Consider the following 13,511-nt stretch of genomic DNA (forward strand, 5'->3'; position numbering starts at 1 on the left):
CTGACATGTCACAATAGCTTAGTTTTCATAAATTTGCAATTACCTTCTTTTAGGGTGGCATCAATATGATAGTAAATAAGTCTTCTACCTTTTTTGGGGGATAAACCAATGCTCCTCTAGAACGATGTTTTCACCTTCAGTTCTCTTCCTGATTACGTGACAAAGTGACAAATCGTCTATCTTTTTTGTTCTTCTCTCTAGATATTGATGAATGTCAGGAGAGAGGGTCACCTATCTGTGGAACTCAAACCTGTGAAAACACACTGGGATCCTATAAATGTATAGCAGTTTGTGATGCTGGGTACAGGTTGACTTCATCTGGTGACTGTGCCGGTAAGAATTCTCCATTTCATGTTTTTAGCTTAGAAGAGGACAATGAAATGTGTAATCTGACCGATTGTTACAGGCAGCAAGAAATGTTTTTCCTTAAGCCTGGTACACACAATATGTTTTTTTTATGTACAACCCAGTGAGCTGAACGTAAGAAAACGTGCAAGTTCGCTGTACTAATGCTGGGCACACACATGCGAAATATCAGTCGGTACAGTAGAAACCATCCAACATTTGACCCGTGTGTACAGCTTCCTGTCCGACAGAAGCTGGTTTCAACAAGACTAGCATCTGTCGAACAGGCATGCTGGAAAACCAACATCCGATTGGCATTTGATCAGCACTGGCAGCCAATAGCTATGAGCACTGACCTGTGTGTTCTGGCGGGGGGGGGGGGGGGGGGTGGGGGAGTCCTTCACATTGCCCCACACTCCTCCACAATGCCCTGTGCAAAAATTACATCTTTGCATGCCTTGGTGCTTGCCCTTCTTTTCATGACCAAATCTACAGGTGGACTCCTGCCAGACTATTTATATTGAATGCACTTACCCAAGATGCCAAGATGTACCACACTGGCAGGGACAGGTCTGGCACTACCTCATTATCTATGGTAAGCTCCACTCACTACCTTGAGGACCTCTAAGGGATACTTAGGCAACTACACTGCCTATTCTTACTACAGAGTTCCTGACCATAGCGTCCTCTAGTGGCCACTTTGGGGAAGTACACCAGGCACCTCTGTACAACTACAGTAGTATCTTCACAAGGGTGTAAGTTCATTATTTTGTTACTAAATCTTTTGACAAGGTAAAAAAAAGCAGTAAAAACAAGTCTGGAAATGTATGGCATAACCTAAGCACAATATTTGTTCTGTCTATCCACCAGACTTTGGCCACAATGACAATATGAATTCAGTTGCTCATCTATGCTAATGAAAGTCACATTATTGTTCACAACACAACAGTGTAAAGATAAATAATTAGACCAATAATTGAATATACTCTCATCTTTCTTTAGATATCAATGAGTGTGCCAATTCAACTATCTGCGGAGAAAATGCCATCTGTGAGAATCTGATTGGCTCTTACCGATGTACATGTAACTGGGGTCATGAAATGTCAAGCGAGGGACAAAATTGCGTGGGTAAGTCATGCTCATCTAAGTCATCCATCTAAATCAGGGATCTAAAAAAAACGACGGCCCTTCAGCTGTTGAGGAACTACACGTTCCATGAGTCATTGTAAAACTCTGCCATTCACAGACTTGACTAGGCACAAAGGGAACCACTGGAGGGTCATAGTTTGGAGACCCCTGATGTAAATGTTGATAAATGAATGGCAGAGTTGGACTTGATTAATATACAGCCAGGGAGATGCATTGGCTCACTTCTTAATCCTTTGGTTTTACTCTCATAATTTAAAGCTAAAACTGACTAACAGCTTGCGGGAGCACCCTGACTTCACTAGAGATGGTCCATTTTAAAGTCAACCTGACATGGCTGCTGACATTGCTGAAGATGCTATTTGACTGGCTGTTATACTCACCCATTGGCAACAATACTTTCTGAGTCATTGGCCAGGAACCTCAGATTAAAATCCGATGTCCTGATCTACTGTATATACTATACTATATGGCAGTCAAGTACAATTCTTTCCAAAGGTGAGTATAGCAATAGCAGCCTCTAAGGGAGAATTTTACTCAAATGGAAAAATCTGATGCAGCTCTGCATAGAAACCAATCAGCTTCCAGGATTTGATGTCAAAGCTTAATTGAACAAGCTGAAGTTAGGCTGGCCATACATTATACTATGTTCTTGTACAATTTTTATGAGGTCAAACCTAAACACTTTCAATTGTATGCAATCAGTACTGTACTGTACTTGTACTACATAGTTGAAGGTAAATCTAATGGAAATGAAATATTAAAATTGTATCATGTATGGCCAGCCCTAGAAGCTGATTAACTACCATGCATAGCTGCATCAGATTTTGCACTCTCCCATTTTAGTAAAACTCCCCCTAAGGCTGGCCATACATGGTCGAATTTCAAAAGAATTTTCTTTTGAAAATCAGAAAATTTGTGTGTTTTGTGATCCGATGGTGCCACCATTGATTTAAAAATTCAGCCCACCAAGCCCTCAATTTCACGTCATGTTGCTACAGAAAAGAATTTTCGTGACTGGGAATCTTCTTTTCTTTCCGGTAATTTTCTTTTCTTGCACATGCGCTTTTTTTTTTTCAATTACATTTCTCGCACGATTCTCCCATCATTGATTACAAAGTCGTTTGTTTTTCAAAAAATTGCCAACATGTCCGATTGCTCAAATTCAAAGGCCGCACGAAAATCGGCTGTTGCTGCAGCCCACTAATGGTGCGAAATACGAACGAAAATTCTTAGATAAGATTTTCAAAAGAAAATTCTTTCAAAATTCTACCCATGTATGGCCTGCCTAAGTTTCTCTCATGGCAGGTTTCCTGGAAAATTTCAATTTTATTGTATTTTTTTTGTTTAGATATTTTTACTGATGTTTTATATAATGTTTCTTACTTGTATAACCTCTTTATTTTACTGAATATTTTAATGAATATTTAATATGAATATATTTTAATGAATATTTAATGCAGGGTACTCCCATTATACTGATTTTGCACAAAATTATTGTTTATAGTATCTAAAGAAAGAGCAAGTAGCAATTTTTCCTTTTAGACTTCCTTTCTAAAATAAAATAAAACTCTGTACAGAGCTGTACATAGTAGGACACTGTCATTCTCATTATGCTGATCATCATTCAGCTGTGTGTGTCGTGAGAACAGCCTTTTTTCCAGCTAAGTTTGGTAAACATTTGAAAAGTAGTCTAGGGCTCCACCTGATGACTGAAAATGGTAAATATTGAATACTTAAAATGCATTTAACTATTTAAAATAAAAATAATTTAGAAAAAAAAATATTCTTGTTTTTTATGTTGCACTAGCAACAAGATCGCAAATGTGAAGTGAAAACACTTACCTGCTTGTGTGTGCCGCTCTCATGCTAGGTGAATGGTTGAGACATCAGCATCAAGAATAGGATCACTTGTCTGACATGGTTCCTTAATATTAAATATGAATGTAAAAAAAACTCTGAAGCACAATGGTGTGTGTATTCGTTGGATGAATGTCACAAGCATTCATCAAGGTTGCACAAATTTTCCCTGACATTTCTCTAATACTGTGGCTTCTCATCTCCATATATTAGCCAAATGCGGTATATTTTTCTGAAACCCATTAATCAGAAAATATACCGCATTTTGGCCATTAAGAAGGAGCAAACGATCATAGAAACAAATAGAGAAAATATAGGGAAAATTTGTGCAAACTTGACAAATGGTTGTGACATTCATGGAACCAATGTTTTATAAATAGATAGGACCCACATGTATTGGCTGTAGTGTAAAGCCTTGTACACACAATCGGACTTTCCGACAACAAAACCATGGAATTTTGTCCGAAGGATGTTGGCTCAAGCTTGTTTTACTTGCATACACATGGTCACACAAATGTTGACTAACAATTTCGAACGTAGTGACGTACTAGACGTGTACTACCTGGTTTTTCTGCTCTTTAGCGCCACCCTTTGGGCTCCTTCTGCTAATTTCGTGTTAGTAGAAGATTGGTGAGTGTTGATTTGCTCTTTTCTTTTTGCATTTTTCATTTATCGCTTTTCATTTCATGCTTTTCAGTTAGTTTCTGAACGGCCGTTCGTCAACTAGACATGTTGCAGAAGCGGAGGAGATAATGTGTTATTTATTATTGGCCTTGGAGTTATTGCTTTGCAATAATTTTTTTGGTTGAATACTGATTTGATTTGGTAAATTTTCTATATTTTTGGATGCATTGAATGCAATTTTTGGTTATTTTCTATTGGCAGATAGCATATCTATTTTTTTTAAATGGAGAATAATACTTGGCTTTTTGTTTTACTTCAAATGACAGTTTGGGAGTAGGCAGTTACATTGTAAAAAATACAATGCAAAATTGACAAGGGACACCAACATAGTTGTATCTTTGTTCTTAAAACTACGGGATAATGGTGTTGAAGTAACTTGCCCAAATAGAAAAAAAGAACATAATATTATTCTTGATATCACTATAAAAAAAAGCCTTTGAAAATTTGTTTGCAAAAACTCCATCAGTATCACCAGCAAAGCAGCTTCATTATTATCCCATTAAAGAAGAAGAGAATTGTGCACTGCATTTGGAGATGTCATAATTTGCCACGTCACGAATGTTACTTCTCCATTACGAACACTAGTTTACAAGTCCGACTGCTTCTGTCTCATCCTTGCTTCCAAGCATGCGTGTTTGTACTTTGGACTTTTGTCCGACGGACTTGTCTACACACAATCGGAAAGTCCGACAACACACATTTGTTGGCGGAAAATTTGAGAGCATGCTAACCAACATTTGTTGGCGGAAAGTCCGACAACAAATGTCCGATGGAGCATACACATGGTTGGACTTACCGCCAACAACCTCACATCCAAAATTTCCCATCGGAAAATCCAATCGTGTGTAAGCGACATTAGACTTTTCTTTATTTAATATAACAGGCAGCCATTCCTGTGTCCTCTATACAGTATATTTAAGATCACTGGGCCACACTAACTGTTAATTCTTTTTTTTTTAAAACATCATTAATCATTTGGTTTTTCATTAATGTTATATTGTTATGTTTTCTTTTTTTCAGATATAGATGAGTGTTTGGAATATGGGGATTCCATCTGTGGATCTATGCGATGCCAGAACACCCCGGGATCCTACAAGTGTGTAAGCGACTGTGAGCCTGGCTATCAGTTGTCGTTATCAGGGGAATGCACAGGTGAGACACTAGGGGTTTTATTTCTGAAAAAAAAATTGCATAGCTGTTCGTCCAGCAAAACTGCATGTACAGTACATACTGGCTGAATATTCTTCAAATATTATGGGCAGTAGTAAAGATAGGTTAATTTATAAAGAACATAGAGTGAATCAGGAAAATACCACATTATGGCCACTAGATGGATCTAAAGCTCATAGGAAAGAAGAGATACAGTGTAAAAATTCTTGGGAATGCTGGACGGAATGATCAAATAAATGTAATCATCAGGGGCTGAACGCTGTATCGAGTGTTATGCCCTGTACACACGGTCTGACTTTCCGACGGAAAATGTGCAATCGGACCGTGTTGTCGGAAATTCCGATTGTGTGTGGGCTCCATCAGACTTTTTCTGTCTGAATTTCCGACATGCAAAGTTTGAGATCTGGATCTAAAATTTTCCGACAACAAAATCTGCCCGTTTAAATTATGAGACGAAAGCTATTGGCTACTGGCCTCTTTATAGTCCCATCATACGTGTTGTACGTCACCTCGTTCTGAACGATCGGATTTTCCGACAACTTTGTGCGACCGTGTGTATGCAAGACAAGTTTGGGCCAAAATCCGTCAGAAAAGTACTACTGAGTACATCATGCAGTCTGATTCAGCCACAGCGTATTTCATCATGAGCATGCTATAGACTTTGACCTATGCCTCCTGGGCCCATGAAAACATTGGAAGTAGCCTAAAAGAGAGGCAAAGGAACCCTAACGTGATTCTAAACCCTAATTTATTTATTTTATTTTATTTAAGGAAGATACGGGCTTAAAAAGTATGTAAAGTCTGCTTCCTTCATAATCTGCCATATTTGTTTTCCCGGCCAGTCCCCAAACCACTGCACTCCCTCCTGTTTGTGGGTGTCTCCATTAGCTAGCTGGTTGTTAAACAGAAACCTGTGTGTGCACTCTCCTGGGCAGGGCTTTGTGAGTCCATTGAAACACACAGTGCCCAGCCAGGGCTGGTGAAAGGATTTTTTACACCCTAGGCTAAACCTCATTTCGCCACCCCCCTTGGCTCTGCCCCTGACTCCACATCCTTTGCCCTGCCCATGTATATACCACCTTTTTTAATGAAGCACCCATCAAATGCAGCCCACCAGCGCAAATCAAATGCTGCCTCACCAGCGGCCATCAATTCAGCCTCACCAGCACCCATCAAATGCAGCCTCACCAGCACCCATCAAATGCAGCCTCACCAGCACCCATCAAATGCAGCCTCACCAGCACCCATCAATTTAGCCTCACCAGCACCCATCAAATGCAGCCTACCAGTGCCCATCAATTAATGTTTGCTTGCTTCTATTCAGTTGGGACACAAACACAGTCCTAAGCCGCCGCTGTCCGCTGATGCTGAGACTTAGTTGCTTGCTGCAGAGAAAAGAGAGTAGAAACACCAGTGGTTGGGTGCCCTAGGCAGTAGTGCACTCTAGGCGGCTGCCTAGTTTACCTAGTGGTAGCACCTGCCCTGAGCCCTGCAAGCCACCCCTCTGCTCATTCCTCTCAAGTACTGGTAGACAGCTACAGGAGCCAATCACTCCCTTACCCTCTCCTCTACAAGCCGAAAGTTCAGGGAGTGGTGCTGATCGTCAAGGGACCCAGCAGTGGTGACAAGGGAGATGGAGTATGTTTTGGGGGATGGGGGAGTTATGAATGTACTGAGGCATTTTTAACCCTAATGCTGCGAACGCATTAAGGTAAAAAAAATGTTTATCCTTTAGTACTACTTTAACATTGGTGTTCCTGTGTCAGATATCAACGAATGTCTAAATAAGAGTGTCTGTGGGGATCATGCAGTCTGCCTCAACCTAATGGGATCCTACCAATGCCTTTGTGACCGGGGCTTTGAGGGGGAGAGGGGCGACCTGCACTGCCTGGGTGAGTGATTTCCATGCTGAACCCTATACAGATAAAGAGTAACCCTAAAGATGCGTTATTATTGTCCAGGCAGGACATCTATTGAAGTGCATTACTGGCAGCAAGTCTGTAGCATGCAATTTCTTATGCACTGTAGTCCATATATATTCCTCTATGAAACCCTACGTCTATGGTCAGCCCTTATGCTGGATGTAATACAACTCTAGATTGATGACCCTGGATCCTTTGCATGGAAACAAGAAGACACATTTGAAGAAGACACATTTGTCTTCAATGTTAACACTGAGCCATGGGTAATCCTCCATGTATAGGGAGGTTGACCTTGAGCCTTTGATAAACCACATTGCACTTTAATGTTAACCTTGAGTTTTTAAGATGAATACACACTATACAAATGGAAGATATACTTATGTTTTTAGTCATTTTTCTCACATTTGTGATTAAGCTTTGAGCCCTTTCAGCTGGGCCTCCAGGGATCTACTTTATACGCATGGAGGAAGCCCGAGCTTTTAGTAATACTCTCTATGGACTTTGAACATAGATTTTACTTTTTCAATGCAAAGTCACACTGAAGCTTTAGTTTATCAAATTATCTCTAAAAAAATACCTGCTAGGGCAGTATAAAGTACTTATATTTTTCATTTGCTTTTAACATTCAATTTTAGAGTGACGGCAGAAAAAAAGAAAACAAGTGGTCCATTGAGTCTGCCCTAATTATACATATACAGTTGTGTGAAAAAGTATTTGCCCCCTTTCTGATTTTTTATTTTTTTGCATATTTGTCACACCTAAATGGCTCAGATCATCAAACACATTTTATTATTACACAAACATAACCCGAGTAAATTCAAAATGCAGTTTTTAAATGATGGTTTCATTTATTAAGGCAAAAAAGTTGTCCAAACCTGCCTGGCTTTCTGTAAAAAAGTAATTGTCCCCTAAACCTAATAATGGGTTGTGCCACCCTTGGCAGCAACAACTGCAATGAAGTGTTTGCGATAACTAGCTATGAGTCTTTCACATTGCCGTGGAGCAATTTTGGCCCACTCTTCTTTGCAGAATTGTTTTAATTCAGCCACATTGGAGGGTTTTCCAGCATGAACGGCCTGTGTAAGGTCATGATACAGCATCTCTATTGGATTTATGTACAGGCTTTGACTAAGCCACTCCAAAACCTAAATGTTGATTTGTTTGAACCATTTGGAGAGGGCCTTGCTGTTGTGTTTTTCGGATCATTGTCCTGCTGCATAACCCAAGTGCACTTAAGCTTGAGGTCACAAACTGATTCTCCTTTAGGATTTTCTGGTAGAGCTTAGTATTCATGGTTCCATCAATTATGGTAAGTCATTCAGGTCCTGAAGCTGCAAAGCAGCCCCAGACTATCACACTACCACCACCATGTCTGACTGTTGTTATGAAATGCTGTATTATTCATTTTATGCCAGATGTAACGTGTTGCAAACCTTTTAAAAAGTAAAATTTTTGTCTCATCAGTCCAAAGAATATCTGCTTAAAAGTCTTGGGGATAATCAAGATGTTTTTTGGTAAATGTGAGATGAGCCTTTGTGTTTTTTTTGGTCAGCATTGGCTTTGGCCTTGGAACTCTCCCATGGATGCCATTTTTGCCCAGTCTCTTTCTTATTGTTGAATCATGAACACTGATCTTACCTGAGGCAAGTGAGGCCTGCAGTTCTTTGGATGTTGTTCTGGGTTCTTTTATGACCTCCCGGATGAGTCATTGTCATGCTCTTGGAGTACTTTTTGTAGGCTCCCACTCCCACTCCTGGGAAGGTTCACCACTGTTCCAAGTTATCTCCATTTGTAAATAATGGCTCTCCCCTTGGTTCCTTGGGATTCCAACACCTTAGAAATGGCTTTGAAACCCTTCCTAGACCAATATATGTACATTACTCTGCCTGGAGATTGCATGTTCTCCCTGTGCCTGCGTGGGTTTCCTCCGGGTACACTGGTTTCCACCCACTCTCTAAAGACATGCTGTAAGCCATTGTACACACGGTCGGAGAATCTGTCGGAATGTGTCTAATCCGACTGTGTGTGGTATGCCGCTGGCGGCGCGCTCCCGATGGCAGGGCGGCATTGAAGATTGGACGTACATGTACGCCAATATGCCTGCCCGTGCCATTCTGTCGACGTACATCGTTGTGCGCTGGTCGGGAACCAGTTAAATATCATGCCTGGGGGCGTCTATAGTATGCCTGTGAAGTGCCACGTGTTTCCCGTGTTTAGAACAATCCCTGCATAAAATTACATTTAACGGGAAAATAATAATTTAAAACTGCTTGCAGTTTTAATGTAATCTCTGGTTCAGGCAATATGGATGCCTGTGGTATAGAAACAGAACAACACCAGCAATTGGGGGTAGCTTCAGGTGTATACGGTACAGGAGGCCCAATACACCCACTGTAACTGCTGCAGATCCCTGTGGTATAGGAACAGAACAACACTAGCAATTGGGGGTAGCTTCAGGTGTATACGGTGCAGGAGGCCCAATACACCCACTGTAACTGCTGCAGATGCCTGTGGTATAGGAACAGAACAACACTAGCAATTGGGGGTAGCTTCAGGTGTATACTGTGCAGAAGGCACAATACACTAACTCTAACTGCGCTATGTTCAATCACAAGAAAAGAAGACCCTGTCCCTGCCTATCCTATCTTTCTGAACGCCGCAACACACTACACAAGGCCGCCGCACAGGCGGCCTTATATAGTGTGGGGCGTGTACTAAACCCCCTGAGCTATAATTGGCCACAGGCATCCTGCCTGTGGCCAATTATGGCTCTCCTCACTGCCGGCGCTGTGATTGGCCAAGCATGCGGGTCACAGTGCATGCTTGGCCAATCATCAGCCAGCAATGCACTGCAATGTTGCAGTGCATTGTGGGCCTTGAGTGCCACACAAATATGGCACGAACGGCCCACAAAGTTCTGGCTTTGTCAAACGGGCAAACAGCCGGTGTTCGAGTCAAACATGCGTTCGACTCGAACACCCAGCTCATCCCTATTGGGGAGCGATTAGAACACCTGTCAGTTTTTTATTGCTGTCACCCTCTCTGTTTGTTCTGTTTACCATTATTACCTAAAGTGAAAGAAAATCCCAAATGTTGGGTTGTCCCTAAAACACGAATAAAGGGAAATATTTCCAATAGGGACACTAGTTCCAGTAACCTTGGTGACAACCAGGGATTTTCTCCCACTTCTTGTTTTGGCTATAGGACAGGAAGTGAAGGGAAATTTCCCAACTGGGATACAAATGGGAAAAAAAACTAGGGTTTCACCGATACCGGTATTAGTGCCGAGCATTTGCACGAGTACTTGTCCCGAATCGTACCGCATTCTTGTTGAAATCACATGCGAATTCTTAGTAGTATGATTTTAGCCCATTTATTTTGTATGGACTTAAAGAGGAAGTAAACCCTGATGGGTTTACTTCCTCTTTGTCTCTCTGCAAAGGTAAAGCATAATGGGCTACTATGCATCGCATAGTAGCCCATTATGTGTCACTTACCTGACACAGGAGCCAGCAATGTCACCGCTGTCCCCTGTAGTCCGGAGCGTCCATCTTCTTCCGGGTATCGCTGCTCCGGCCACTCACAGCGCCGGAGCAGCAATCACATCACTCCCGCGCATGTGCACGGGAGCTGCCACTAATGGCATATCGCCGTTAGCAGCGGCATGGTGCTAACGCCGATAGTGCACCTGCGCCATAGACAGCTGTGACTGTCTTTTTGTAAATATCTCCTAAACCGTGTAGGTTTAGGAGATATTTCTTGGCCCTACAGGTAAGCTTAATCTAGGCTTACCTGTAGATCAAAGTGGTTTGTAAGGGTTTACAACCACTTTAAATTGCACTGCAAAGATATCGGTACTTGGTATTGGCAAGTACTTGTATTGGTATTCGCCGTTAAAAGAACAGTGTTGGTGCAACCCTAGTTATAACCCTCTCTAAGGCTATCCAGAATGATGGAATTAAAAGAAATGAAAACATTTTGCCTTTAGTTCTACTCTAAGAATACTACAAATTACAGTAAATTGAGAAATATGCAATAGTACGATTCCACAATAAAGATGGAGGGGCTGAGAGGGGGATTGGTGTGCATTGCTGAATTTTTATATTTTCCTCCACTTGGCAGTCATGCACATTACTGAAAACTGTGCAAAAAGACAACAACCTTAGCCAATACCCATAATAAGTATATTATTGCATCAATGCTGCTTTTCTGTGTCTCCAAGTATGTTGAATAGATTTTTGATACAAAAGTCTATGAGCTGGAAAAGTAGCATGCTGCGACTTCATGTTTTATGAAACAGCAACATGTTAGCATTCAAGTTCCAAGACTTTGGTCAGTGAGCCTTCTTATATCTTAGGTGCCCCATGGTTCACATTAATGTGTCCCTTGTGGGTAATGTATGATCTAAGGTCATATGCATTGTACACACGGTCGGATTTTCCGACGGAAAAGGTCCAATTGGATTATATTGTCAGAAAATCCAATCATGTGTGGGCTCTATCGGACTTTTCCGATGGAAAAAATTTGAGAGTAGGATCTCAAATTTTCCAACAACAAAATCCGATCTGACTTTTTCCGATCGTTTTTAGAGAATTCCAATCGGACAAAGTGCCATGCATGCTCAGATCAAATTACAAGTTCAAAGCTATTGGCTACTAGCCACAATGTAGTCCCATCACAACGAACGAACGTCATCATGTTCTGAACGATCGGATTTTGTGACAACTTTTTCCGACTGTGTGTATGCAACACCAGTTTTGGACAAAATCCGTCTGAAAAAATCAGACGGATTTTGTTGTCAGAATGTCCGACCGTGTGTACGGGGGCTTAGTCTTCTTCAGAGGTATGTGTCCTTAAAGTGTATGCAAAACCTTTTATTTTTGTTTTTGGATAGCGTTGGGAAGGGATAGACCCTATGTCAAGTTTTTATTGCTGTCTGTGTCCCCAATGGGGAGATTCACCCTCACTTTTTGTACTGGTGACCATTGTCATGGAAAAAGAAAGTCAGCGAAAATCAAAAATTTTTGAGTTGTCCCCAGAACAAACGGTAAGGGAAACTCTTCCAATTGCGACACCTCTTGCAGAGACAACTAATGCCGCATACACACGACCGGACTTTTCGACAGCAAAGGTCAAACAGAACAAACCCGTTGGACAATTAGATCGTGTGTGGGCTCCATCGGACCTTTTCTGTCCAAAAATCTAACAGACTTTAGAAATAGAACATATTTCAAATTTTTCGACCGGAACTCCGCCGGACCCAGTTTCTATCGAAAAATCCGTTCGTGTGTATGCTAGTCCGACTGACAAAAAACAATGCTAGGGCAGCTATTGGCTACTGGCTATGAACTTCCTTATTCTAGTCCGGTCATACGTCATCACATTCAAATCCATCGGACCTTGGTGTGATTGTGTGTGTGGCCAAGCCCGTTCATTCAGAAAGTCCGTCGGAACTCCGCCAAAAGTCTGTCGGGAAGACTGTCGGACCTAGTCCGTCGAAAAGTCAGGTCGTGTGTACGTGGCATTAGAGGGGAATTCTCCTCACTTTGGGAGATTTCCTCTAACTTCCTGTTATGCTTTTGGGGCAGGAAATCAGGGAAATTTCCCCAATGGTACACATTAACTGTTTCCTACTCCAAAACTAAAGGAAAACATTTTGGCTATACATACACCATAATGCCTGTGGCTAGGGATGGTTCCATAACACTCTCTGTAGTAAAAGTTAAAAGAGGCAACTTAAAGCGGAACTGAGCTCAAGAAGTGAATGTTTACTTTGGCATAGAAATATCTAGAAGTGTTAATTGAGTCCATGCAATAAACTAAAAAATTTACCCTTTGTCTTAAATCCATCCTGAAAAAAGCAGAGCACTTCCTGGTATGTGAGTGTGCCTAGGCACTCTTTTGCCTACAGCCTCATAGCTGTTTATCTGCAGTGTGAGATGTAGGGGACTTTTGCCTCTGACTGTTAGTCTCAGGAGATTTGGAGAGAGATTTGGTGACATCACTACCGTGCTGCTCACTCTTCTCCTTGCCGGAGACTCCAGGAGTAAAGCTGTGCCTACACAAAGATGGCAACCTCATTATAGAGACAGAGTGCTAAAATAAGGCATGGTAAGTCAGTAATGAATGGTAGAACAAATACTGGGATGCCACAGGCATGGGCTTCCGCATGTAGAGGCAGGGGGGGGCGAATGACCCCCCTGGAATTGGCAAGGGCCCGCTGCGGCTGCATCTGTAGTTGTGCTGGCTCTCTGGGTTTGTGCTAGTTGGCTCCACAGCTGCTGCTGATAATTGTGTCATTGAGCTTACAGAGCTCTTTACTGCCACCTCTAGTTGTTTCCTGTATGTGCGACCCTTGTGTGTACTCTAATGTATCACAGGGAC

The 13,511-nt window shown here is 41.7% G+C and overlaps 1 protein-coding gene across 1 annotated transcript in view; it reads left to right on the plus strand.

The window, feature by feature from the left end:
• The window catches only part of LTBP4 (latent transforming growth factor beta binding protein 4), a 343,681-nt gene that overhangs the window by 310,728 nt on the left and 19,442 nt on the right, over nt 1–13,511 (plus strand). Inside the window, exons 23-25 of the mRNA XM_077482606.1 lie at nt 202–333; nt 1,348–1,473; nt 5,056–5,187. Of these exons, the coding sequence (XP_077338732.1) occupies nt 202–333; nt 1,348–1,473; nt 5,056–5,187 (390 nt within the window). The remainder of the gene's footprint in view (nt 1–201; nt 334–1,347; nt 1,474–5,055; nt 5,188–13,511) is intronic.

The sequence above is a fragment of the Lithobates pipiens genome, unplaced genomic scaffold (assembly GCF_037356315.1).
Source record: "Lithobates pipiens isolate NorthernLeopardFrog02 unplaced genomic scaffold, aLitPip1_a1.2 Scaffold_1, whole genome shotgun sequence".
In the NCBI taxonomy this organism is placed as follows: Eukaryota; Metazoa; Chordata; class Amphibia; order Anura; family Ranidae; genus Lithobates; species Lithobates pipiens.